Source organism: Bos indicus x Bos taurus, chromosome 6 (assembly GCF_003369695.1).
Source record: "Bos indicus x Bos taurus breed Angus x Brahman F1 hybrid chromosome 6, Bos_hybrid_MaternalHap_v2.0, whole genome shotgun sequence".
NCBI lineage: Eukaryota > Metazoa > Chordata > Mammalia > Artiodactyla > Bovidae > Bos > Bos indicus x Bos taurus.
In genome coordinates this window covers 64,997,599-65,024,812 of record NC_040081.1, presented here as the reverse complement: position 1 = coordinate 65,024,812, position 27,214 = coordinate 64,997,599, and the positions used below count along the sequence as shown (strand labels likewise).

The 27,214-nt window shown below is 37.8% G+C and overlaps 1 protein-coding gene across 2 annotated transcripts in view; it reads left to right on the top strand.

The window, feature by feature from the left end:
* Positions 1-27,214, top strand: part of GABRA2 (gamma-aminobutyric acid type A receptor alpha2 subunit) — a 147,556-nt gene that overhangs the window by 50,925 nt on the left and 69,417 nt on the right. For both annotated transcript variants that reach the window (XM_027544412.1, XM_027544413.1), the window contains exons 4-5: positions 5,545-5,612; positions 26,475-26,695. In XM_027544412.1, the coding sequence (XP_027400213.1) occupies positions 5,545-5,612; positions 26,475-26,695 (289 nt within the window). The remainder of the gene's footprint in view (positions 1-5,544; positions 5,613-26,474; positions 26,696-27,214) is intronic.

The following is a 27,214-nucleotide window of genomic DNA, read 5'->3' as shown; positions in this document are numbered from 1 at the left end:
TACATATATATGATTTGTAGTCCTTAATGCATTAAGAATACTCCATTTATGTTGATTTATAAAATAATTCTTTATGTTAAAAAGGTAAAAGTTTATCCTTATTATATGTTGGCTTACATGTGTTCTCAGTCGCTTCAGTCTTGTCTCTTTGCAGTCCCATGGACTGTATCCCGCCAGGCTCCTCTGTCCATGGAATTCTCCAGGCAAGAATACTGGAGTGGGTTGTTAGTCCCGATCTTCCTGACCCAGAGATCAAACTTGCATTTCCTGAAGCTCCTGCAATGCAGGTGGATTCTAAAGAATCCATTGCTGAGTCATTGGGGAGTTCCCATTATATATTGTGCATGAGAATATTTATTTTTATTATGTATTGGGGGAGCAAAATATAAATTTATATCAGCATAGTTTATAAATTCTCATAACTTAGTTGGTAAGCTGGTTTCTATTAGTACTTAGAGAACAATTTAGGATTTTGAGTTGGTGATTAATAATCTCCATGTTTCTAACTAACCCAGGGACACTAGATCTTTAATAACCTGTGCTCAGGCTGCACTTTGACCTCTTAGGGTTCTAGGGCATCTGATGTGCTCTGTATGCCATTCTTAACAACTTGGTATGGGATGGAACACTAGGAGCTCCTCATAAGAGAATCTAACATGTAGTAGCAGAAGTGAGAACTTAGAGAATTCTTCATTTTTTCCCTTGTCAGAGTCCCAACATAACCTTGAGGAACATAAATTGCTCCTGGTACCACTAACCAGCCTCCCTTGGGAAACATTCTCTCCCTTGTCTGTCAGGCAGGGGATGTCTCTGAACTGTACTTAGTAAGCCCTGAGTAGCTATTTGTTAATTGAACCAAACGGTCCGACTAAATCCATGAGAATCAATGTGCATTCATTCTCCTCTTCCTTTTTTTCTTTGGTTTCTTTTACTAGTGCTTTGGGGAGAGAAGAATGTCTTCAGCTTCCTCACAAGAGTAAGCTGAATCATTATATATCGAAGGAAGACATTTCAAAGAGAGAGACAAATCTTCTACCTGACAGTGGTTCTAAGGACCAGAACAGTCCCAAATCCTGTCGAGGATAGATAAACTCTCCAGTGATATCAAAATCAGATTGATTTGAAACCCCTAATCAGTGACTGTCATGATGGGGTATGTTTAGTTTATCCTTTGAGGACTTTGTATCCTGTCCATAAACATATAGGCAACTTGATCTTGTTTAAGTGTGCTAGTGTTAGACTCTCAGTCATGTCTGGCTCTTTGCAATCCCATGGACTGTAGCCCTCCAAGCTTCTTTGTCCTTGGAATTCTCCAGGCAAGAATACTGGAGTGGGTAGCCATACCCTTCTCTAGGGGATCTTTCTGACATGGGGATCGAACCTGGGTCTCCCATATTGCAGTGGATTCTTTACCATCTGAGCCACCAGGGAAGCCTTTGATTCTTGTTTGGGATCCCCAGATGGGCTATACTTTTTAAATCAATGCATTTTCATTAGGAGGAAAAATAAAAGATAAAAGATAAATAAAAATAAAAAATAAAAGATAGATAAACAAACTAGAAGAACAAACAGAATATATAAAAATTCAAAAATTTTAAAGCATCAGGAATCTCATACTGAGAGGAAATTTCATGTATTCAATATATGTTTATGTTTCATGTTTCCAAATCATCACAAGGAATCAAAGACCAAAACTTAAAAATACCATGAAAAGTGATTGTATGAAAACACAGTTCATACTGATTTTATTCTTCTTCTTAACTCTTTCTGATTTTATGGGCACTGTATTTATCAAACATGTGTTGAGTGTCTACTGGGAGGAAGATTTTGGGTAAGGAGCAGCAATTCTTTTGTGGTAGAATGGTAACGAATAATATTATCAGATTCAATGTTTCCAACTTTGAATAGGAACAGTAAGTGCCATGTAAACAAAAATAACTTAGAAAGTATTCGTTGACTTGAACAAACTTGACTGATGACAAATGGCACGTGTAGGTGTTTTGGGAATAATCCCAGGAAGCACAGTGTCTTTGTTGTTGCTGAGAGTAAAGCAAAACACAGCAATGACTAACTTGTCTTAAAACATGTGCGTGACAGTCTATTCGTGCTACACAGTGAGCAAAATTATTAGCATCTTGATCTTTCTGAAGAGATGTCATCTACAGTTTGATTTTACTTTTTGTATTGTGAGCTCACATACTACTTAATATTACCATTAATATCAAAATTACAGGGGTGAAGACAGTAGAGCTTGTTGTTTGGATGATTAGCTCCAATTAATTAATATATTTTAATACAACTAATATCTTTCCCAAGTCCTTAATTATTATTGTCTTTTCTTCTTAGAGTAAGTGAATGATATTTGGTACACAATCATTTGGGAAGTGATATCAACAGACACTAGCTGAAGGACAAAATGTCCAGGGAGGACAGCCAAAGCAGGGTACCATCATGAGCAGGTTACTGCTGAGTACAGTTGGGGTTTCATCCCATGGAGGTCATCTGGGAAATGGTGTAGAGCATGCCTGAGAGTTGTGTCCATTGAGAGAGAGATCAAGTTGAATTATATTTCCTCCAACTCATCAGTCATTTGTTGATGGCTCTTCCCAGGAGCACAGACTTTTCTGCAATTCCTTTCTGCCTTGTGCAGCCAGGGAAAGCCCTCAAGGAGAGAATCACAGAAGCTTGCACCAGAACAGCCCAGCATGGCAAGGAATCATGATTGTCAAGAGAATATGGACAAAGGACTGGCAGCAGATGCTCCATTGGTCTTCTATGGATGTATACTATTGTAAATGTTGTTAATGTAATTATTTAAACTATCAAATTTTTGACTTGGAATCATCATTTATTTTAGTAAAAGTGATGGAAACAATATTTTGCACGTAACTCGGAATTTCTCTCCTCTCCAGGAACTTTCCTGCCTCTAGACCTGAAAACCTACTTCCATTTATTTCAACACTCTTCTCACTTGACATAATTAAGGATAGTCCCTCCTCCTTCCCTCCGTGTATATATTGTGAGCCTTTTTAATGAATGCATTACACGCTTACCCAGGAATATTTCTCTTTTATTGATCTTGTCTCCTAAAAATTCAGCTGCTCCCTTAGTCCCTTCTGTCTGCATTGGCAGATGCTTAACTATCTTCTACCTTAAACCAGCAAGCAAAAAACTGTCTCTCCAGTTCCCCCACCTTCCCCTGTTGCTAGAGTCCCCTTCTCTTTCACAATCAAGCTTCTCAAAGAGTATATAAAATCACTCCAGCCTTTTCCTCTTCTAGAAATCCCCTCTCTCCAAGCTGGTCACTGCACACATTTTTTATTTTACTGATGGCTCCCAAGTCTCTAACTTCAGTTACTGTTCCATACCTCAGATTACTGGATTTCTTAGCAGCAGTGACTGCATAACTCATTTCTTCACAGGGGTGTAAGCTGCCTTTGAAGACTAGTCTCTAGTTTTCGGGACACTTTATTTTCCTCTACTTTTTGCGAATATGCTTAACAGGAGAATATCCCTTGCAATGCATATGTTCTTTATCTATGTTTATGAAGTCTACGAACTTTGAAATCATTTTCTTTAGGGCAACTTTGTATACCTGTGTTCTGTGTCTTGAGGTGTTTCTTTTACTGCTTAGAGCTTTGAAGGTAATTTTATTTTTTTCTCTTTATATTCTTAGTAGGCACCTCATTGCATTCATTAGGATGACCATATTCTACCTTACTTTTTACTTGTCATGTGGTGTGTAAGTGGGTATTCTTTCATATTCTTAGCATGAATATTTTCATGTATTTTTATCATCACTCTTTTCTAACTTAACAACTCCAGACTGAGGAGAATACTTCCATTTGCCTATATTTGGGTAAAGACTACCTTAACATTTTAATTTCTCTCCTCTAGTACATTTTAAGTCAATATCTATAACGACTAAAATTTTATTCAGTTGTTTGAGTAAATGTGAGAGTATGATTGATTTGGTATGAGTAAGAGGAAAAAACATATATAAGTCAGACCCAGGACCAGCTATATAAGTTGTGAGACCCAGTCCAGGATGAAAATGTAGGGTGCTTTATTCAGAATATAATTAAGAATTTCAGGGAAGTGGAAAGAGAACATTAGACCAAGCACAGGACTCTTCTGAGCACAAATTGTATAGCTATGGAACAGACCCTGTACAGATATTTGGGGGCAGGTGACAGCTGAGAATTAACTTTATAGATGAGTTTCAAAACAAAATTTCATGAGTACCATTTTTTGGAATAAAATAGTATATAAAATAACAAAGTTGAATGAATATATTTATCTGGAACACCATACTATGCTTTGGCACAGAGTATTGTGGAGAGTAGAATATGTCATTAATAAGAAAACAGTTTTAAATTAATTCTTGACTGAGATCCAATACTTTGTTTACCTTGAGTGCTCAGGAACAGATTGCATGCGTCCTAAAACCTGACTATGTCTACTCTACAAAGTGTGCGTCGTGGGGCACATTTCCTTAACTATCCATATGTCAGTATTTAAGTGTATTGGGATGATAGCAGAGACTCTATCTCACAGATTTGTCATGCAGTTATTATATGTTAAGACCTTTGAAGAGTAAACGTTCAGGCTACTCTGTTATTTCAAAATTCTTTTGCTTTAGTAGATACTATATCCTAATTGCTGTCTTATGGTTGTGAATTAATGTCCAGTATAATGTTAAAATATTTCATGATATTGTTTGTGTAGAGTTACACATTTGTCACTTAGCAGTTAAGGCATTAAGTTCATGATGGTAGAAATTAATGATGTAATTTTTTTCTTGTAAGAATATTGAAAGGGCTTTATTTTTAATTTTTTACTTTGAGCTTTCCCCCATCGCCATTTGGCTTATTTGAAAATCAGAAATCTAAATCACCTGTTTAGCAGAGCAATCCAGCTAATTATGCTACACTTTATAAGTTACATAACTTCCAAATCTAATTCAATTTAATTTTAGCAGTTCAGGCATTCTTAAATACATTTAAAAGCAATCTTTTTGGAAGTAATCCTTGTGATTAAGGAATGTTATTTGCTTTTTTGTGTCACTGAATGATAAACCTTTTTATATTAATATGAATTATGTTTGTTTATAGTGATTATCAATGTGTTTGTGCGTTATTGAGAAGATACAGTAGTTTACAGTCTACAAACTAAATCTCTACTATCATGAAATACTATCTGAAATATTTGGTTTAATGATCAATTTTAGGACTGTATCAAACAGTAAGGATAGTAAGTGTATTTTATTTTCCATACTGGTACATTTAAGATAGTTTCTGAGAAACCATTCTGAGCTGAAAACAAAAGGCTGTCATAATTTAATTTAGCATTTAGGACTGTGAGACCCTAGGGAATAATTAAGCCATATAGCTGTATTTGTTGGTTGTGAACGTTGAAAAGAAAGCAAACAGCAATATTCCCGATTATCACAGAACTTTCTTACCATGCCATACTCTTGACCACTTCTCTCGCTCTGGTTATCATAATATAATATCTATATTCAATCTCTTTTTCTCATACCAGACAGTATTACCGAAGTCTTCACTAACATCTATGTGACCAGTTTTGGCCCTGTCTCAGATACAGACATGGTAAGTTTTTCATAATATTTTTACTTCATATAATGGGAAGTGTGGGAGAGAATTCAAAATAAACACATATTTTTAGTGTTATAGATTACGTATCTGTCTCATGCCTGTTTTGCCTGTTTGCTGTGCATAGTCGCTCAGTCATGTCCGACTCTTTGCAACCCCATGGATTGTAACCTGCCAGGCTCCTCTGTCCATGGGGATTCTCCAGGCAAGAATACTAAAGTGGGTTGCCATGCCCTCCTCCAGGGGATCTTCCGAACCCAGGGCTCTAACCCAGGTCTCCCACATTGCAGGTGGATTCTTTACCATCTGAGCCACCAGGGAAGCCCCATGCCTGTATTAGTTTGCCCAAATACATGGAGAGTTAAGGCTGTTAATCTGCTTGTAGAACGGTGTACCATTGTAACTTAAGTGGTCAGATTAACTCTTTATATTTTATATTATTTTCAAAGCTTTCTACCCAGCTACAGTGTGGCAAACAATTGTTTAAACAAAGTAATGATATTACTGAGAAGCATTTTCTAAGATTAAAACCCCTACTTGACTTCCATATGTCCATACAGTTTCATAGATAACTGCTTCTTACAGGTTGTGGTCATGATCAGTGTTACAAATGGAAACCTTCTACTGCCATTGAATAAGGTAGATTTCTGGTCATACTGGTCATATCAATAAATACAGTACAGGTGGCAGAGGATGAGATGGTTAGATAGCATCACCAACTCAATGGACATGGATCTGAGCAAACTCTGGAAGATAGTGAAGGACAGGGAGGCCTGGTGGGATGCAATCCATGGGGTTGCAAAAAGTCAGACACGACTTAGCATCTGAACAGCAACAAACACTCCTCATTTATAATAGATACATATAAATCAATCTAAGAAAACTAGAATCTTAACGCTTGAATTCTATGGAACTGGTCTTTATTTTTCTTTAAAATGAGATCAGGAGAAGAGGGAGAGTGGTCCGTTGGGTTAGAAATCAGTGCACTAGACCAATCATCACTAAATTCTTGGTTGAGCATAAGAATTTATTAGACTACTTGCAGCATCTTCTACTGCTACCTGTAGTGCTGTACTATAGAAATTTTTTCTTTAAATAATTTTTCATCCACCTTTCTTGCTGTCAGAAAATGAGAATTAGAGGAGATGCCCTTGTCCCAGGCTTTGCCTGGCCATCCTCCATCATGTCATCCTCCCCAGTTTCTTCCTTTTATCTGATATCCCATGGGGAAGGATGATAAGCATGGATGTTTTCCATCTGGATAAATATGGGCTTAAAACTAAAGGGTTTCCTTTCTTGCAGATGCTCATAAACAAGATTGGCCAGGTTTTTTTGAACTATACTATAGTTAATTTACAATATTGTGTTAGTTTCAGGTGTATAGCCTAATGATTCAGTTACTTTGTTTTCAGATTATTTTCCATTATAGGTTATTATAAGATATTGAACATAGTTCCCTGAGCTATACAGTAAATCCTCATTGCTTATCTATGGCATGTATAGTAGTTTTTATCTGTTAATCATATATTCTTCATTTATCCTTCCCCCACCTCTGTTAATCATATATTCCTAAATTATCCTTCCCCCACCTTCCCTTTGGTAACCTAAAGTTTGTTTTCTATGTCTGTGAATCTGTTTCCATTTTGTATATACATGCATTTGTATTATTGCTTAGATTCCACATATAAGTGATATGATATAGTATTTGTCTTTCTATCTGACTGGAGCCTGGTGGGCTACAGTCCCTGGGGTCACGAAGAGTTGGACATGACTGGGTGACTTCATGACTTCACGACGATGACAATCCTGTTGTGTGTGTGTGTGTGTGTGTGACATCTTCTTAAGCCAGTTTTCTATTGACAGACACGTGGGTTGTTTCCACGTCTTGGTTATTCTAAATAGTGCTGATGTGGGGTGCATGTGTCTTTTAAAATTAGAGTATTTGCTTTTTTCCAGATATATTTCCATGAGCGGGATGGCTGAATCATATGGCAACTCGTTTTAGTTTCTTGAGGAACCTCCATACTGTTTTCTGTAGTGACTGCATCACTTTACATTCCTATAATTATACAATTTATTGGGACATACCTACCTTTCCTTTAGGAGTTAGTTATGCCAATTTTATCACAAAAATATGTTTTTCTTCCACCCAGAGTCACTTCTCTGACCTCACAGTCAGAGAACTTGATGAGCTTGAATGGCTGAAGATGTCAAGTACAAGAGGGGTGAAAGTGAAAGTCACTCAGTTGTGTCCAACTCTCTGTGACCCCATGGACTATGCAGTCCATGGAATTCTCCAGGCCAGAATACTGGAGTGGGTAGCTGTTCCCTTTTCCAGGGGATCTTCCCAACCCAGGGATTGAACCCAGGTCTCTGCATTGCAGGTGGATTCTTTACCAGCTGAGCCACAAGGGAAGCCCAAGAATACTGGAGTAGGTAGCCTATCCCTTCTCCAGCAGATCTTCCTGATCCAGGAATTGAACCAGGGTGTCCTGCATTGCAGGCTGATTCTTTACCAACAGAGCTATCAGTTTTGGGGAGGTGATTGATACCAAACACTGTAGATCTTTGAAGTTCTTTCAGATTAATATGTGAAACATTAAGTGCTTTCCCTCCAACTTCAACTTCTACATTAAGTTAAGTGAAGTCTCTCAGTCGTGTCTGACTCTTTGCAACCCCATGCATGGAGTAGCCTGGTTCAGGCTACTCCATCCATGGGATTTTCTAAGCAAGAGTACTGGAGTGGGTTGCCATTTCCTTCTCCAGGGAATCTTCCTGACCCAGGGATCAAACCCAGGTCTCCCGCATTGTAGACAGACACTTTACCATCTGAGCCACCAGGGAAGCCTGTGCAGCTTGTCTTACTAAATGCTCCCATGTATTAGAGACACAGTGAGAATGAATACCTGACCTCTATGTGAAGCCAAGTGCAGAGAATCAGAATTGTGCCAAGCACAGTTGAAAGAGTAGCAAAATATTATATAAATTATGGTTCCTATATGGTTACCTTTGGTGTTTTATTACCAGCTAAAACAGAAAGGCAAATGGTATAGGACCCCAAAATATCAAAGTTTTCAATGTTGTAGATTTTGTGTAGTGAACATTTGTGCTAACAGAACTGTGTTAAAGTTTTTGTTTGTTCGTTTTGCAAAGTGAATTATTTTACCTCAAAAAATGTATATATCAAAATATATACTTTTCCTAGACACATAATGTTTGCTACTTGAGGGTTTTAGACAAACAGTCATATATTTTTGGCAAAATGTATGAAGTGACTCTTTTCCAGTGATGATAATGGATTAAGCTAATTCTCCTACTTTTGTTCTGACAATTCTTTGGGATTACCAAAACATTTAGATATCTGGTAGCTTCAACTCAAAGTGGATCAAAGACTTGACTATAATACCTGAAATCATAAAACTCCTAGAAGAAAATATGAGAGAGAAGCCCTTTGACATTGGTCTTGGTGATGATTTTTTTAAACCTGACACAAAAGCAAAAATAAACAAGTAGGACTGACTGTATCAAACCAAAACCTTCTACACAGCAAAATAAATCAATAAGCTGAAAAGGTAATGTACAGAATGGAAGAAAATTTTTGCAAATTATATATCTGATAAGGGGTCAGCATCCCAAATATATAAAGAACTGCTACAACTCAATAGTAAAAAAGCTTTCATATTTGATGGGATACACATTACATTAAATGTGAAAATGCACTCATTTAGTGCAAACTCATTTAGTGCAAACTCTATAGGTTAAATTGAGTTGAGTAGGCAACATTGAGTTGGCAACATTTATAGAACAGTCTGTGGACTCTGTGGGAGAGGGAGAGGGTGGGAAGATTCGGGAGAATGGTATTGAAACATGTATAATATCATGTATGAAACGAGTCACCAGTCCAGGTTCGATGCACGATACTGGATGCTTGGGGCTGGTGCACTGGGACGACCCAGAGGGATGGTATGGGAAGGGAGGAGGGAGGAGGGTTCAGGATGGGGAACATATGTATACCTGTGGTGGATTCATTTCGATATTTGGCAAAACTAATACAATATTGTAAAGTTTAAAAATAAAATAAAATTTAAAAAAAATAAAAAAATTAAGAAAAAACATGTTTTGTTTTCTTTATGTATTTTGGATTATGTGTGTATGTATGTGAGCAAGTGCACTTGTATACACTATAAATTACCCTAAAACGAAATATATAAACATCTCTGCACCCTCTTGAGCTGCTCAAGACCCTAGATGTTTTTTCCTAGCATATACTGTCCTCCAATCACCTAGCCTAACATCGTCCTATAGAATTCTCTTTGGTCATGTCAAATTTTCTACTTGAATTCCATCTTTATGTGCCTTGTTTACTCATTCCTACCAACAGTTGGCTTGAGGGCAGTGTAATTAATTGCGAGACCATCAACTGGGCACATATTCTATCGTCAGCATCCAGTTAGAGGAAAGAATCCATAACAGTAATTAGAACAGGGAAAATTTAATGAAATGAATTATTAATTCAGACAAGATGGTTAAATAAAATTGTAAAAGGATACTCTAAGCAATGTAGATTTAGCAAATGCAGAAAGTGCAGCATCTGCTTCTCGGGTAAGCATCATGAACAAGGAAGGAACTCAGGACTAGAAGGGAGTCCTTTCCCCCAAGGCCAAGATTTAGAGCTCACCTGAGAGGACTTTTTGGCTAGAGGAGGATATACCTGCCACTGGTGAAGACACAGCCAGTTTAGAAACGTATGAAGGTACATACTGAAGCTGGTCAGAGGAATATCAGGCCTGCTGGCTGAAAACTCACAGCATGGCAGTCCTTTGAAGCTGAACCAAAGGATAACAATGCAGCTAAACCAGGAAGAGAACCAGGAAAGAAAGCCCTCTTTCTTTGCTAAAAATGTGGCAGTCTCCTCTAATGACAGGCCTAACATTACATGAGCTGATGAAGGAGAAGAGTGTACAGAGTGCTTCTCCCATGTCTCAAAGAAAGGGAAAAGAGGATGAATTTGGAGCTGAAGGGTCATTCACTAATAATAGGTGTATATGTGTGATATGAAGAGGCTTTTGAGGGAGAGTCCAGAGATAGTTTGATCACTGAATAGCTACTGTTTGATTTTTGTCCAAATCTAGAGAAGAAAGTGAAAGTTGCTTAATCTGTATACATGTGTAACACAGACACAGATACTCCCTCATATTGTAAATCTGTTAGAGAAGACAGAGCTTAATTTCCACACCTGTGAAATAGGAATGATTTGGCCTTCATGTTGTTCACATGGAATGGTTTTCAATAGATATTACTCTTGTTGGAAAGCAAGGAAAATAATGAGCAAAAAAGTTTGAATTCATGTTAGCATGGATGGCCAGGTCAGGAAATGAAACTCATGTGTGCTACTCTAAACATAAAGAAATTTATTATGATACAGAGGGGCAGGATACTCATGTTATTACTGCCCATACATAAAACTGGATATGAAGGTATCTAATTTATATCTTACAGAAGCAGTTTTTTAATAGGTAAATAGTAAAGAATAAATTTAATTTCACTTTGGGAGACATAGCTGATACTCTTATTTCCATGCAATGTGCATACTCGGTAGCAGAACCTAAACTCCTAAGTCTGCCTGTGCAGGTCAGTGATGAGATTTGTTGTGACATTAGCCTGAGAGGAAAAAAGCATCCTAGCAAAAAGAACTAAGACCCAAAGGAGCAAGTACACACACACACACACATACACACTGCTGTCTCAGAATCATTAACTAGCATAATTGCCCAAAGAAAGTTGCAGACCTAAATTATAATTAAAGATTCTAATTGCAGTGTTTGCAATTAAGTTGATTTTTTACAAAAATTCAACTTTAAAAAAATCCATGAGTAAGAAGGTAAACTTGGGAATGTACTAGTAGCTAATTGACAGAGTAGGTAATATCTCATAGCACATTTAAGCAATTTATAACTCCTCAGTGTGTGTTTTTTCCCTTTTTATTTGGTCTGCATAGGAGATCTGTTCCCATTCTAGTAAGCGTTTTCACTATGTGAGCATATTCTTCAGACATAGTGGTACAGCCACTAACTATTGCACTGAAACCTAGACTAAGAACCTCAGCCCAAGTGGTTATCTCTTGCACTGATAAGTGTTAGGGTTAGAGCTTAAACAATGGACCCTTTGAAGTCATATCAAGATTTCTGATCTAGAGTTTACCATTAGGTCATTAAAAGGAGGAAGTCAGGTAGGTGATAACCTTGGTTTATTGATCATATAAATCCCCTTGGTAAATAATTGTCTATCTTATGAAAACACAGAGTACATTATCTCTTAGAAACCCTAGAAGTTATTGGGATATTGTGCAGTTCAGTAGTTAATATCATGACCTAAATCAAATCCCTTACGATTATACAGTGGAAGTGACAAATAGATTCAAGGGATTAGATCTGATAGACAGAGTGCCTGAAGAACTATGGACTGAGGTTTGTGACATTGTACAGGAGGCAGAGATCAAGACCATCCCCAAGGAAAAGAAATGAAAAAAGGCAAATAGTTGTCTGAGGAGGCTTTACAAATAGCTGTGAAAAGAAGAGAAGCAAAAGGTAAAGGAGAAAAGGAAAGATATACCCATTTGAATGCAAAGTTCCAAAGAACAGCTAGGAGAGATAAGAAAGCCTTCCTCAGCAATCAATGCAAAGAAATAGAGGAAAACAATAGAATGGGAAACTAGAGATCTCTTCAAGAAAATCAGAGATACCAGGGGGACATTTCATGCAACAATGAGCACAATAAAGGACAGAAATGGTATGGACCTAACAGAAGTAGAAGATATTAAGAAGCGGTGGCAAGAATACACAGAAGAATGGTACAAAAAAGATCTTCACTACCCAGATAATCACATTGGTGTGATCACTCACCTAGAGCCAGACATCCTGGAATGTGAAGTCAAGTGGGTCTTAGGAAGCATCACTATGAACAAAGCTAGTGGAGGTGAAGGATTTCCAGTTGAGCTATTTCAAATCCTAAAAGATGATGTTGTGAAAGTGCTGCACTCAATATGCCAGCAAATTTGGAAAACTCATCAGTGGCCTCAGGACTGGAAAAGGTCAGTTTTCATTTCAATCCCAAAGAAAGACAATGCCAAAGAATGCTCAAACTACTGCACAATTGCACTCGTGTCACACTAGCAACGTAATGCTCAAAATTCTCCAAGCCAGGCTTCAATAATACATGAACCGAGAATTTCCAGATCTTCAAGCTGATTTTAGAAAAGGCAGAGGAACCAGAGATCAAATTGCCAACATCCACTGGATCATGGAAAAAGCAAGAGAGTTCCAGAAAAACATCTATTTCTTCTTTATTGACTATGCCAAAGCCTTTGACTGTGTGGACCATAACAAACTCTGGAAAATTCTGAAAGAGATGGGAATACAAGGCCACCTGACCTGCCTCTTGAGAAATCTGTATACAGCTCAGGAAGCAACAGTTATAACTGTACATGGAACAAGACACTGGTTCCAAATTGGGAAAGGAGTATGTCAAGGCTGTATATTGTCAACCTGCTTATTTAACTTATATGCAGAATATATCATGAGAAATGCTGGACTGGATGAAGCTCAAGCTGGAATTAAGATTGCCAGGAGAAATATCAGTAACCACAGATATGCAGATGACACCACCCTTATGGCAGAAAGTGAAGAAGAACTCTTGATGAAAGGGAAAAGGAGAGTGAAATGTTGGCTTAAAACTCAGCATTCAGAAAACTAAGAACATGGCATCTGGTCCCATCACTTCATGGCAAATAGATGGGGAAACAATGGAAACAGTGGCAGACTTTATTTTTTGGGGTTCCAAAATCACTGCAGATGGTGACTGCAGCCATGAAATTAAGAGATCCTTGCTCTTTGAAAGAAAAGTTATGGCCAACCTAGAAAGCATATTAAGAAACAGACATTACTTTGTCAACATAGGTCTGTCTAGTCAAGGCTATGGTTTTTCCACTTGTCATGTATGGATGTGAGAGTTGGACTATAAAGAAAGCTGAGCACAGAAGAATTGATGCCTTTAAACTGTGGTGTTGCAGAAGACTCTTGAAAGTCCCTTGGACTGCAAGGAGATCCAACCAGTCCATCCTAAAGGAAATCAATCCTGAATATTCATTGGAAGGACTGATTTTGAAGGTGAAACTCCAATACTGTGGCCATCTGATGCGAAGAACTGATTCATTTAAAAAGACCCTCATTCTGGGAAAGACTGAAGGCAGGAGCAGAAGGGGACGACAGAGGATGAGATGGTTGGGTGGCATCATTGACTCAATGGATATGAGTTTGAATAAACTTCGGGAGCTCGTGATGGACAGGGTGGCCTGATTGCTGCAGTCCATGGGGTCACAAAGAGTTGGACACAACTGAGCGACTGAAGTGAACTGAACTGAATTAACATCATAAGGAGGTTAGAGAATTATTATAGCTTGATATTTGGTTGAAAATTGATCATGAGTTTAACGTGTTGATCCTTATCAGCAATTGACATTTGGAAATGTGTCTAAATAAAGAAAACGACTGAAAATGTGGCAAATACTATAGATCAAAGATAATTTAATAATATGTACTCATTTTAAAGCCAGATGTAGAATTTGACTACTGTAAAGTTATTGATATTTTGGAAGCATGAGAATTAGATTTAGGGAATATTCAGCCCGTGTTTTTCAGCACTTTCCTAGCTAAAGTTTTTAATAATTTTCCTCATAATAAGATTAATAGAAATGTTTTGGGATCAGTTGAAGTATTTATTTTAAAAGTTATTTCCTAGGCTCATTCTAAGATCTGTGGCATCATAATTGCTTGTTGTAGGGCATGACAGTCTGCCTTTTAACAGGTTGAAGTATTCAACTCTATGCTGAGGGAAGCCAAAAACCATCATAGGGTTGAAGGCTTGGGGCATTGGATAGATTATGATACTATTCACTGGGATATGGAACATAGGAAGAAAAGTTTTGTTTGTTTGTGTTTTTGTGTTTGAGGGTGGGGTAATATAGAGGGCATGTGAAGAGTCAGATTTTTTGCAATCTAGTAATTTATATTAGAGGGCAAGAAAAGGATAGAATTGTTTGAAAGCTTCTGTATACCCGGCAAGAAATAATTGCAGACTGGGTCAGGTAGAAAGACTGAAGATAAAAAAAAAAAAATGAAAAGATTTAAAGGATGTGATAGTATTGACAAGCTCTGATGACATTTTGGAGGTAGGGGTTGCAGGAGAAATATAGGATGAGTGTTTGGGAGCATTGGATGGATGATGGTACCATTCACTGGGATAGGGAACATAGGAAGAAAAGTTTGTTTGCTTTTGTTCTCGTGTCTGAGGGATGAATATGTTTTGGACATATTAGGTTGGGGTCTTTGTAAGATATTTACCTGGAGCTGTCTAGGAAGCAGGCATAGATCGAGCTCAAGAGAAAGGCTTAGAGTGCAGATGGCTCAGGAGTCATCTGAAAGCTGAAACCGTGGGCATACATGAACTTGTACAAGGAAAGAGATTAGAGTGATATGGTAATCATGCTTTTACAGAAACTCTAGAATAGAGGAGGATTAAAAAGACTGTAGAGGAGACTGAGAAGGAGCAACCAAGGATGTCTGTCAGAATGGAGGAGCATTCCCTTCTTTCAACTAGACTGTGCTTTGATCCTTAATAATCAACATTGGAGAGCACTGCGTTTCCTTCCTTATCAGACGCAATGATGTTCAGTAGTCAGGTATCTGTATCAGTTACAGCCCTCTGTCCAGGTAGGATTCTGTGTCCTGAAGGAGGTATGGTTCATTTGGTAATGGGATGAACCCATAGGTTTTGCTGGGGGCAGGAGGAGAAGGGGACGACAGAGGATGAGATGGCTGGATGGCATCATTGACTCGATGGACGTGAGTCTGGGTGAACTCCGGGAGTTGGTGTTGGACAGGGAGGCCTGGCGTGCTGCAATTCATGGGGTCACAAAGAGTTGGACACGACTGAGCAACTGAACTGAACTGAACTGAAAACCTCATTTAGGGAGTGGGGTAATAGTTACAGAAAAGAATGCAGATAAAGGTGGTTTGACTCCAGCCATCACTTTTCTGCAGCAAGAAGGGTTGTAGGAACTAAGCACATGCAGTCATAGTTCACCTGACTGCCTCTGGGGAGAGCATTCCTTTCTACTCCCCTATGCTTTTGTATAAACTAAATAACAAACAACTGTGGCTTCTGAACATGAAGTGATTTTTAAAATAAAACTTGCAGCCGTTGCATGTTCTTTCCCAAGGTTACAAGGGTGGGGCCTGTCTTTTAGGGAGAACTCTGCAGAATTTATATGCCATGAGGAATAATAGACACCATCACTAGTGTATGCCCCTACATTCTCCAGGAGAAACCGTTACACGTAGATGACTGTCAAACACAGAAGGTTTGAGGTGCCATGGGCACTTTCCCAAGAGTTAACTACAACACCAGGAGAATGTGGTTTTAATGCCAGTGCAAGAGAGCATTCATTACAAAAGTAGGGAGAAAACAACAGTGTCATAAATTATGGTAAAGCCAAGGAAAGGATTTAGCTGTTTCATTAGATTAAGAACAAAGAGATATTTGTTGATCATGGTAAAAGCAACCAGATTGCAGTGGGTTGAGGCATGTGGGAGGTGAGGAAATGGAGAAAGAGTGGAGGCAACATTTTTTAAGCCGCGTGGTTGAGGCGAGGAGGGAAGGCAGAGGGCAATAGCTGTAAGGCATTGACTGTCAGACAGGCTTTTTTTTTAAGTTGCATTGAACTTCTCGCTGTTCTCAGAACCTGCCATTATCTTTAACAACTCAGTGGCCTTGCAAATGTTTTTCCCTCTTCTTGTTATGCCTTCCCTCCTGCTTTGCCAACTGGAGAGTTTTCATTTATTCAAAGCCAAGCTCAAATTTCATCCTCCCTGATGTTTTTCTAGGCTACTCCAAGCAGAGTCAATCCTTCTGATCCCCATGCTCCACAACATGACTTTGACTCCTTTTGATGAACTTCCATGCTGGATTATAAAACTCTGTATGTCTTTTTTCTTTATTGCAGCCTGAGCTACTAGGCATGAGTTGTGTTTGGTCTTTTCAACCAGATTGCTAAGTACACACTCTGTATCTGTCAGTGTCGGGAGCTGAATACTTAAGTATAAGCAGGGCTGCCCTCGTGTTGTTCACAGTGTAGTGGGGGGACAGTTAAGGGAAAAAATCATCAATCTTAAAACAGTGTGGTCATGTTTTTATTGAAGTATTTATGGATTGATATGGTAGTAGTGAGCACATGGGTAGAGGATGTCTATATCTGAGAAGATTTCTAGGGAAAAAAAGATAGCAGAGGAGGACAAAGTTTGGCCAGCTACATAACAGGATGAGTGTTTTAGCACAAAGTGAAAGAGCTAATGAATTTAGTAAACTTTAAAAAGTTCAGTGTGGCTGCAGCCTAGAATGCTCTTTTGGATTTGGGGGACAGGAGACTAGAAAACAACTTAGAACCAAATCATGAAGGCCTTATAGCCAGCTGCCCCAAAACTCCATAAAAACATCTCCAAATCAAACTTGAAACATAGTAGATTTCTGTTACCACAGATCTTATTATCTCATGGCTTTTTCGATATGTGTTGGTATATTTTAATACATAAATATTATATAGAAAAAGAGCTCACTGTGATTAGTTTAATATAGTCACATAGGCATGCATACACATACACATTCATACCACACACTTGGGACTGTAAGGATTAGGGGATTGCACTACCATCTGCCCCTGCCGATGCCTTTCTCCTTTTCTACCGTTTGAGCTGTTATGGCCCAGAATCCTTGTTATTACACTTACTTCCCAGTGATTCCTCTCATTTGTTTATTCATGGACTAATTAGTGTTTACCTTCTATGGTCTGGGCAGTTAGATACTGGTGATGCATTGAAGAAAGTGGTCACTGTCCTTGTTCTCAATGTGGAGTGAACATTGCCAGATTGTAGGGGTTGATAGGGAAGAGACTGCAGGGGAATTCCATGAGTTTGAGTAGTAAGGTGAAGCATGACACATGAGGTCCTGCAGTACCAATATTGCTATAGGCAGAGGGTATGGACAATTGCTAGGCAAGAGACTGCAGAGGTAAGGGAGCGAGAGACCATTGCAGGGCTTGGGAGGCTATAAGAAAGCCTTTGGACTTCATCCCAAGGGCTTTAGAAATTCAAAAGCACACTTTAACAGCACTTCATTCTATGGATCTTCTTTCCCCATATCATGTAATATCTTGGGTGCCTCTTATAGCTTCTGTTCACTTTCAAAATCAAAGAGCTCGGTCCAGTCCAATTTAAATATCAATATTTTATGCCATTTAGAGCTTCTCTCCTCTTCTCAGCCATAGTCACAGGTAAGGGTTGCATAGTGGCTGGTGGGCTGTGATCGACTATTCTTCTCCTCTTTCTGGGTCTTTCTAGAGTTGAGGCAATGAAAAGGGAGATTGTAAAAAGGAAGAAAATATCTTTTTTATTGGTAAACATTTTTCAGGTGTGTTTATACATTTATCAGAATATAATTGCTCCAAATTGTGCTAGTCTCTGAAGTGAATCAGCCATATGCATACATACATCCCCTGCCTCTTGGACTTCCCTCCCACCCTCCCCATCCCACCACTAAAAGGAATGAAATAGGGTCATTTGTTGAGATGTGGATGGACCTAGAGTCGATCGTACAGAGACATAATGTGACTTTTGATTTTGATTCTGATTGCTTTGTTCTTGCTGTTTGTTCCCTGCATGTGTAATTGTATAACTGGATTTGTTTCTAGCCGCATGAAAGCTTTTAAGTTACAAATGGTTGCTCAAACTCCTGCTACTGCTGTAGCTTCCTCCAACTACTATTTGGTGCCCCTGGATAAGATATCCTCAATATGAGGATTAGGAGAATATGTTGCCTCACCAATTTAGGGACAACGCCCCTTGGCTCAAAAGTAGTTATGGAATGAGAACGACGCCCCTTTTCCCTAGACAACATAATTCTCCTAAAAGAAAAGCGGGGAATGAGAGAGTCATTTCCTAGGCAGGTTGATAAGGAGTCTAGGGGTCCCCAAGGAGAGAGGGGTCTGGAATTCTCAAGGAGAAAAAAAGGACAAACTTTTTTTCTTTCTCCACATTCCTTAGGATTATATAACAATAATGTATCCTGCCTAAGGACAGTCTCTGGATTAAACCTTCTGGCTAATTCTGTTATCTTAAAATGTAAATTATGGGAGTAGGTCTGGTGAGGTCTTTACAACCTCCAGACATTCTTTAGATCATTAGAGAGTATATAATTTCATTGCTAACACTAGCAAGTGGGTACTCTTTTTACCCCCTTCTGATGCCTATGTCAGAAGCTTTCTCTATCTCCTTTATACTTTAATAAAACTTTATTACACACACACACAAAAAAAAAAAAAAAGAGAGAGAAAAACAAATATCATGTACTAACACATTTATGTGGAATCTAGAAAAATGGTACTGATGAACCTGTTTCCAAGGCAGGAATAGAGACGTAGACGTGGAGAACAGACATGTGGCCACGAGGGTGGGGAGCAGAGGGTGGGACGAATTGGGAGATTAGGAAATATCTCTTTACTTAACCGTTCTGTAGGTGGTTCTCTCTTGGCAGTCAGTGACATTTGTACGGCTGTTAGATAAACGCAGGACCTCTCATGGGGCATGCATGTGATTTCCTTTCAGTGACCTCTGTTATCCTAAACACCAAAAACACAGCTGGTTTATTCTTTTATAGTTCTCTTGGGGCGTCCTACTTAGTCTCTGCCTCTGGCACTTTACCTTGTGGCCTTTTACGGATGGGTGTCATTCTCTTGTCAGGCCACCCTTTTCTTAAGTTTGGGGAGTTGGGGAAGAAGGCTACTGTGAAGGTGATTTATACCAGGATATACCAGGCTTCCCTGGTGGCTCAGAGGTAAAGTGTCTGCCTGCAATGCAGGAGACCCAGGTTTGATCCCTGGGTCGGGAAGATCCCCTGGAGAAGGAAATGGCAACCCACTCTAGTACTCTTGCCTGGAAAATCCCATGGACGGAGAAGCCTGGTGGGCTACAGTCCATGGGGTCGCAAAGAGTCGGACACGACTGAGCGACTTCACTCACTTCACTATACCAGGCTACCTTCTTTGAAATCCAAACTATTTCTAAGAGCTTTATATGTATTATCCCACTTCATCCTTATAAGAAATAAGTTGTATAATTGCCACTGTTTTACAGATAAATTGGCTGAAATAAAGAGAGATTAAGTAACCTGCTCAAGGTCAAGTACCCTGGTCTAATTGACTTATGAGCCCATGCACCTTACATCTATTTCATGTCACTCAGCTTATTATTGTTGTTATTTTTCCATCTTGTGTTTGAGTCAGTTTTAAATATGGAAAGAAGACTTTGACAATTTCAAACCTCTGATTCTCAACCTGAAACTAAATTCTTCCTTTAACTTTCCATGACACTTGACTGGAGTCTATATTTTAGTCTATAAAGAAGGAAATTTCTGTCCCACCTCCAAGGATTGTTTTTATGTATGGTACAACAAAAAGAACATAGTGTCAGGAAAATTAAGGTTTGAGTTCAAATGTTGGATTTCTTTCTCTTTTTTTAATGATATGACTTCTGAAATATTCCCTACCTGTTAAGTGGAAATACTGCTGCATAGTTAATAAGGCTGTTGGCTTAAAGCTCAACATTCAGAAAACAAAGATCATGGCATCCGGTCCCATCACTTCATGGGAAATAGATGGGGAAACAGTGGAAAGAGTGTCAGACTTTATTTTTCTGGGCTCCAAAATCACTGCAGATGGTGACTGCAGCCATGAAATTAAAAGACGCTTACTCCTTGGAAGGAAAGTTATGACCAACCTAGATAGCATATTGAAAAGCAGAGACATTACTTTGCCAACAAAGGTCCATCTAGTCAAGGCTATGGTTTTTCCTGTGGTCATGTATGGATGTGAGAGTTGGACTGTGAAGAAGGCTGAGCGCCAAAGAATTGATGCTTTTGAACTGTGGTGTTGGAGAAGACTCTTGAGAGTCCCTTGGACTGCAAGGAGATCCAACCAGTCCATTCTGAAGGAGATCAGCCCTGGGATTTCTTTGGAAGGACTGATGCTGAAGCTGAAACTCCAGTACTTTGGCCACCTCATGCGAAGAGTTGACTCATTGGAAAAGACTCTGATGCTGGGAGGGATTAGAGGCAGGAGGAGAAGGGGACGACAGAGGATGAGATGGCTGGATGGCATCACTGACTTGATGGACATAGGTCTGAGTGAACTCCGGGAGTTGGTGATGTACAGGGAGGCCTGGCGTGCTGCGATTCATGGGGTCGCAAAGAGTCGGACACGACTGAGCGACTGAACTGAACTGAACTGAATGAATTTTAAACAATACATTGTGTCAAAATGAATTGCAATTGACATATTTTAACTATTAATCATTTTAAGTTCTTTGATTAGATATTTTAAATCATTTGCTGTTAGAATCTGAATCTTTAGTAACAGTTTCTAATTTGTAAACTTGCCAGGCGTCTAGATCCAAAGAGAAAGCCCGGACAGACATCTTGCCCATACAATAGTCCAAAAATGCAGCAGCTGTGGTGATCTGCGGTCTGTTTGTGTGAGCTTCTTTGCATAATAAGGTTTTATGATGGGTACTAATTGGGTTTATTGACACTGCTGATCTGTTCTTAAGCTTCTTACTGTTTGCAATTTTTGCAGGGCTAATACCAGGCTAGATTCTTAATTCCCACCCCTTTGAGTACCAACTGAAAATGTTGGAACTTACCATTCTTGTATAGTCTCAGGGTGTTATTTCTTCAATTGCTGTATACCTGCCTCATAAACTGCATTTTTCTTCATGATAAAGAAACACAGATTGAAACTTTAAGGAGACTATCTTTCAATAGCAAAAGGGTATAATGAAATAAATTTTGGTACTTTAAAATACACTCAGTAAATCAAAGTAAATGAGAAATCACTCCAAGAGCAGTCCTGCAATTTGGTCATGTTTTAGTGCGTAGATAAAATTCTTCAGAAATTGGCTACAAGCACTGGCTTATAATTAATGTAGCCAAGCAGTAAGAAATATGCTGTCTTCACTAAGTTAATGTGTCCTTGAAATCATATTTATCCAATTAACTGTGCAATAGAGAGTGATATCCTTATTTGCAATACATTTGATGGAAATAATACTCAGTGGCAGTAAAGACATTGGGCTGGAAAACGCATCCTTGTCTGAGTTCTGTCCCTTGCATGATTGGAAATAGGGCAGTCACTAAATTTGTTTATAAATCCATCTATAAAACAGAGATGTTTGATTAAATTTCCCTTAAAGAGTTTCTCAAATCTTCAAGTGTATGGAAGCTTCAACTCTTTCGTCTCAACAGTCTCAAGTGTCCTGTACACCAGCCAGAGGATAGCTGCATGCTGATATGTCCTTATGAAACTTTTTAGTTTCTTTTTAAATTTGCTCCTTATTGTTTGTGTTTTCTCTGAGCAATTTTGTAGTTGATTTTGGTGTTATTTCTTTAGAACCTCGGTTCAAGGGACCAAGTCTTGTCTGTATGAAGAAGCTGTACTGTTTGTACTTCTCTGGCAATTTTCTTGCAACACACAAATCAAGTAATTATTTTATTAGTGTATATTCATGACAAACGAGATTTATTTTAAGAAACCTTTCAAGAATATTCTTTGTATATATATTATATTATATATACATTCATTATATATATGTATATATATCAAATTAAAAATGCAAATAATTTTTTTGGAAATCCTGTTGTAACTTAGTGGATATGCAGTACATATTATTCAATTGAAATGTCTCCTTTCCTTCTATTTTAGTCTTGAAATCAAAACCACAATAACTAGTGAATCAATTGTACTTATTTGTTTACATATCTATATGCTTTTGTACTAATATATTGAAGTATTCTGAGAAGCACAAAATCAGAAATTGGAATGAGATTAATTTTAAATACATATTATTTTCAGGAATAATCATTATATAACTTTTAAAATAGATTTATTTTTACTTTACCTAATATTTTTATTCCTGAGAATATTTTAACAATTACTATGTTTAAATGTGCTTTATTTTTATATATCTTGCTTAAATAGTTTATACTATAGCAATCATCTGATGCTAAATTCATATCATTTTAATACTTGTCACAATAACTGCTATAGTTACAGAAAGAGACATAAATTCATGTTTAAGAAGTGTATTATTGGTTACTGGTTACTGAACCATCATGCCAATTTTTATAAAACCCATCCACCAATTCTGGATATACATCTTCATATTCTGAGTATTTGGTTTTCAAAACAACTTAGTATTTGCAATGTCCTTATACTATCATTAACCAGGATTTCATGGTACAATATGTGCTTCAGATGAAGCTCATCATTAAATATAGTGGGTTTAAACTCACATTTTAATTATCTTTACTGAAAATTATAAATTTGCTTTTGCATATTTCTCTGTAGAGTTATTAGTTCATCATTTTTATATGACTAATGAAGAACTCATGTTAGTCATAGAAGTGATATCCCTTTTTCTTGTTGTCCACTTGGATTGTATAATTATTAGTGTTTTCTTTAATCCATGGTATCACTTAGCAGTGAGTTTTTAAAGTCAATTTATTTTCACTAGAGTTAGTTTAATCAAAGCTAGATATTATAACTTGAAAATTTACTTGAGTACAAATCACAGTACACTAAATGTAGATGAAATAGGCATCCCTTGACCGTTCCCTGTTGTAGCTTCTTCTCTTCCCATAGGATGACTTACTCACATGACTATCCATTTAGTGGGAGTGGACATAGTGAGAGTACCAGTATCATAATATATATTATTTACTAGCAAAACTTCATTTACTTCTTATATTTAGATAAGGATTCTAAATATGAGAAGAACAAAGTTATAATTGCAGTATATCGTGTTGTAGTAATGGAAAGCTTTATGAAGTAGTAAAGATAAACAGACTTTCTTCTAAATAGATAAACAGTGTTTCATCCAGGTGTTTAGGGGACTGGGAGTGTGGTTGAGTGTTGAGTTCTTGACCCAGGCAGGTGGAGCACTTGCTTTATCTGAGGAATAGCAAGGTTAGGAATTGTTAAAATTGCCTAGTGAAAGTGAAGTCGCTCAGTCACGTCGGACTCTTTGCGACCCCATAGACTGTAGCCTACCAGGCTCCTCCGTCCATGGGATTTTCCAGGCAAGAGTACTGGAGTGGGTTGCCATTTCCTTCTCCAGAGGATCTTCCCGACCCAGGGATCGAACCTGGGTCTCCTGCATTGGGGGCAGACGCTTTACTGTCTGAGCCACCAGGGAAGCCTAGAGTGTAACATGAATGTGCCTGGTTGTGGGGAGGAGGAAATAAATGCACAGTCACTATGCCTAGGATGGCAGAGTATGCTTGGGATGCTTTGAAGGCTCAAAAACAGTGTACTTAAAAATAGTTTAAAATATTTATGGCTGAGTCTCATTGCTGTTCACCTGAAACTATCACGACATTGTTAATGGGCTATACTCAACAAAATAAAAAGGTTAAAAAAAAAAAAAAGGAGCTCACCTGAAACTTACTGTTAGGAAACCTTGAGTATCTCCATGTGAGGGGTCTATAGGAAAGGTTTCCTACTATTAGCAAGAATTTCTGAAACAGATAAACATCACATAGTTTTATAGAAATAGAAAATTTGAAGTTTTATAAAAAGTTGTAAAATATATTCATTTACTGAACAGGTAAGTGTCCAATATGCTCACATCAGACATGAATTTGGCAAAACCACATTTGCAAAGAAACATTTACATAAAAACATATCAGATAGGACAAACTTACAGGGTCACATGTATACCTATGGTCAAATCATGTTGATGTATGGCAGGGGCCATCACAATATTGTAAAGTAATTATCCTCCAGTTAAAATAAATAAACAAATTTTAAAAACTCATCTTTTAATCTAGGTTTTTTTTTTAATAGAGCTATATTTCTATAAATTACATTTTAAAAAGTGACTGAATCACAGTGAGGGTAGATTAGGTGATGATATTTTCTGCTAAGGTTTAGGACCCAGAGCCCCTCTTTACTTCTGTCCATATATCATTACCTGTGGCTGACTACGGAGAAGGCAAGGGCACCCCACTCCAGTACTCTTGACTGGAAAATCCTATGGACGCAGGAGCCTGGTGCGCTGTAGTCCATGGGGTCGCTAGGAGTCAGACACGACTGAGCGACTTCACTTTCACTTTTCACTTTCATGCATTGGAGAAGGAAATGGCAACCCACTCCAGTGTTCTTGCCTGGAGAATCCCAGGGACAGGAAGCCTGGTGGGCTGCGGTCTATGGGGTCGCACAGAGTCGGACATGACTGACGCGACTTAACAGCAGCAGCAGCAGTGGTTGACTATTTACCTTTATCCATTCAATTTTTGAGGAATTGTTCAGAATCATTTACTTAAGTGAAGAAGTGAAGTGAAGTTGATCAGTCGTGTCCGACTCTTTGCGACCCCATGGACTGTAGCCTCCCACGCTCCTCCGTCCATGGGATTTTCCAGGCAAGAGTACTGGAGTGGGTTGCCATTTCCTTCTCCAGAGGATCTTCCCAACCCAGGGATCGAACCGGGATCTCCTGCATTGTAGGCAGACGCTTTACCATCTGAGTCACCAGGGAAGTTCCTTAAGTGAGGTTTGTACAAATGATTTGATATTGTCATAAGTATGTGACATTTTTAATGTCTTTTTCTAAACAGACAATTTTAGTTGAGTGAAATTGCCAACTGCTAAGGTGTTTATTTTCAAACATGTGATAACTGTGGCTTTGTGCTCAAAGGACACTTTCTGAATTTCCAGTCTCAGAGGCATAACTGAACATTTTAGTTATTTATCATGAAAGTTTTTGCACGAACATACATTGACCAAAATTTTAATATCCAATAAATTGTCAGTATTGATCACAATTGTGAATTGTACATGTTTAAAATGTATGCATTCTCTTGTCCTAAGAAGGACAGAGAGAGAATGAGAAAAGGGAGGTGGGGAAGGATAAAGAGAGAGGATGAAAGACAGAGAGAGACAGATTGAATAAATCAACTTAAAGTATTGAAGAATGATAATAGAGGAAGTGATCAATAGTTGGTCTGTATGAATATTTAAAGGTACGTTGTAACCTGGGGGTGTTTTTTTGCAAAGCATTAATATTTTTAGTATTCTAATACCTTGTAAAATTATTTTCATTACAACTAATTCATAAAATAAACTTTATTGAAATCATCTCCTAACAATTTCTTGTTAACAATATGATATCTCATCATTTTTTTAGGGTTAAAAAAGCAATAAGATATTTTATAGTTTCTTTGGCAACAGAAAATGTCATTTAGATCTGACAGTGTGTATGTTTAAGAGTTGCTGTTTTGCCCTTCCTTTTTTATTTTGCTACTGAGAATCAGGCTGCCTGCTTATTCATTCTTGAGATAAATGATTAAGTAATTTGGGACAAATCCACCCAGACTCTGCTCAAGCATGCCCCTTGTCCAAGTAGTTTTAAACCATACAATGCAGTAAAACAGTTTGACTGGGACTTTATTCAACTGAATGAGGTCAGAGAAAGTATTTCTCTTTTTCTTTTCATAATGTGTACCTAATTGTGTGAATATACATGCTTTATCCTTTTGTAAATGGCAACAATTATTGATAAATATAAAGGAATGATTTTTCAAAATTCACTTCTCAAAATAGTTTTCTCTGTTTTTAAACTATATTATTACTTTTTTCCAATTTTATAGTATCCTTGTATCTAAAATAATTATTATTTTCAAAAATTCTATTTTCTATTTCAGGAATATACAATCGATGTTTTCTTTCGACAAAAATGGAAAGATGAACGATTAAAATTTAAAGGTCCTATGAACATCCTTCGACTCAACAATTTAATGGCCAGCAAAATCTGGACTCCAGATACCTTTTTCCACAATGGGAAGAAATCGGTGGCACACAATATGACAATGCCAAATAAGCTTCTCCGAATCCAGGATGATGGGACCCTGCTGTACACAATGAGGTATACGTGTAGATCTGATATGTTGCCTTTGAATACTGAGGAATCTATGTATTAACCAACCAGCCGAGCTAGGTATCAAGAACTAGCAAGTTGAATGCCTTTATAACAGATTATTGAGATAACCAGAATATGTTTTGTGAATGCTTGAATCTTAAAAAGCAAAGGTAAAGTAGTATTTATGAGTTTGAATATCATTTTAGTGTGTTAAAAGTTAAAAATTGCTTTAGCTGTTAAAAATTTATTTATTTTTTTGTCAATTTACTTTTCATACTACATTGGAGTTAAGTTCAATTTTAACAGTATGGTTTAAAATGTTCTTTATACTAGGATGAAGTTTTATTTTTAATATCTCATGAACTATTCCTTCAAAATTTTAAGTCCTTTTTTTAGCAAATTTCACTTACTATTTTGATCCTCCTTAGGAAATAAAAAATACTTTTATAACTTCAGAGATCCCTTGTAACTCCAAGTTCAGATAATACAATCTTAAAATTATCTAAAGAAATATATAGTTGTTGA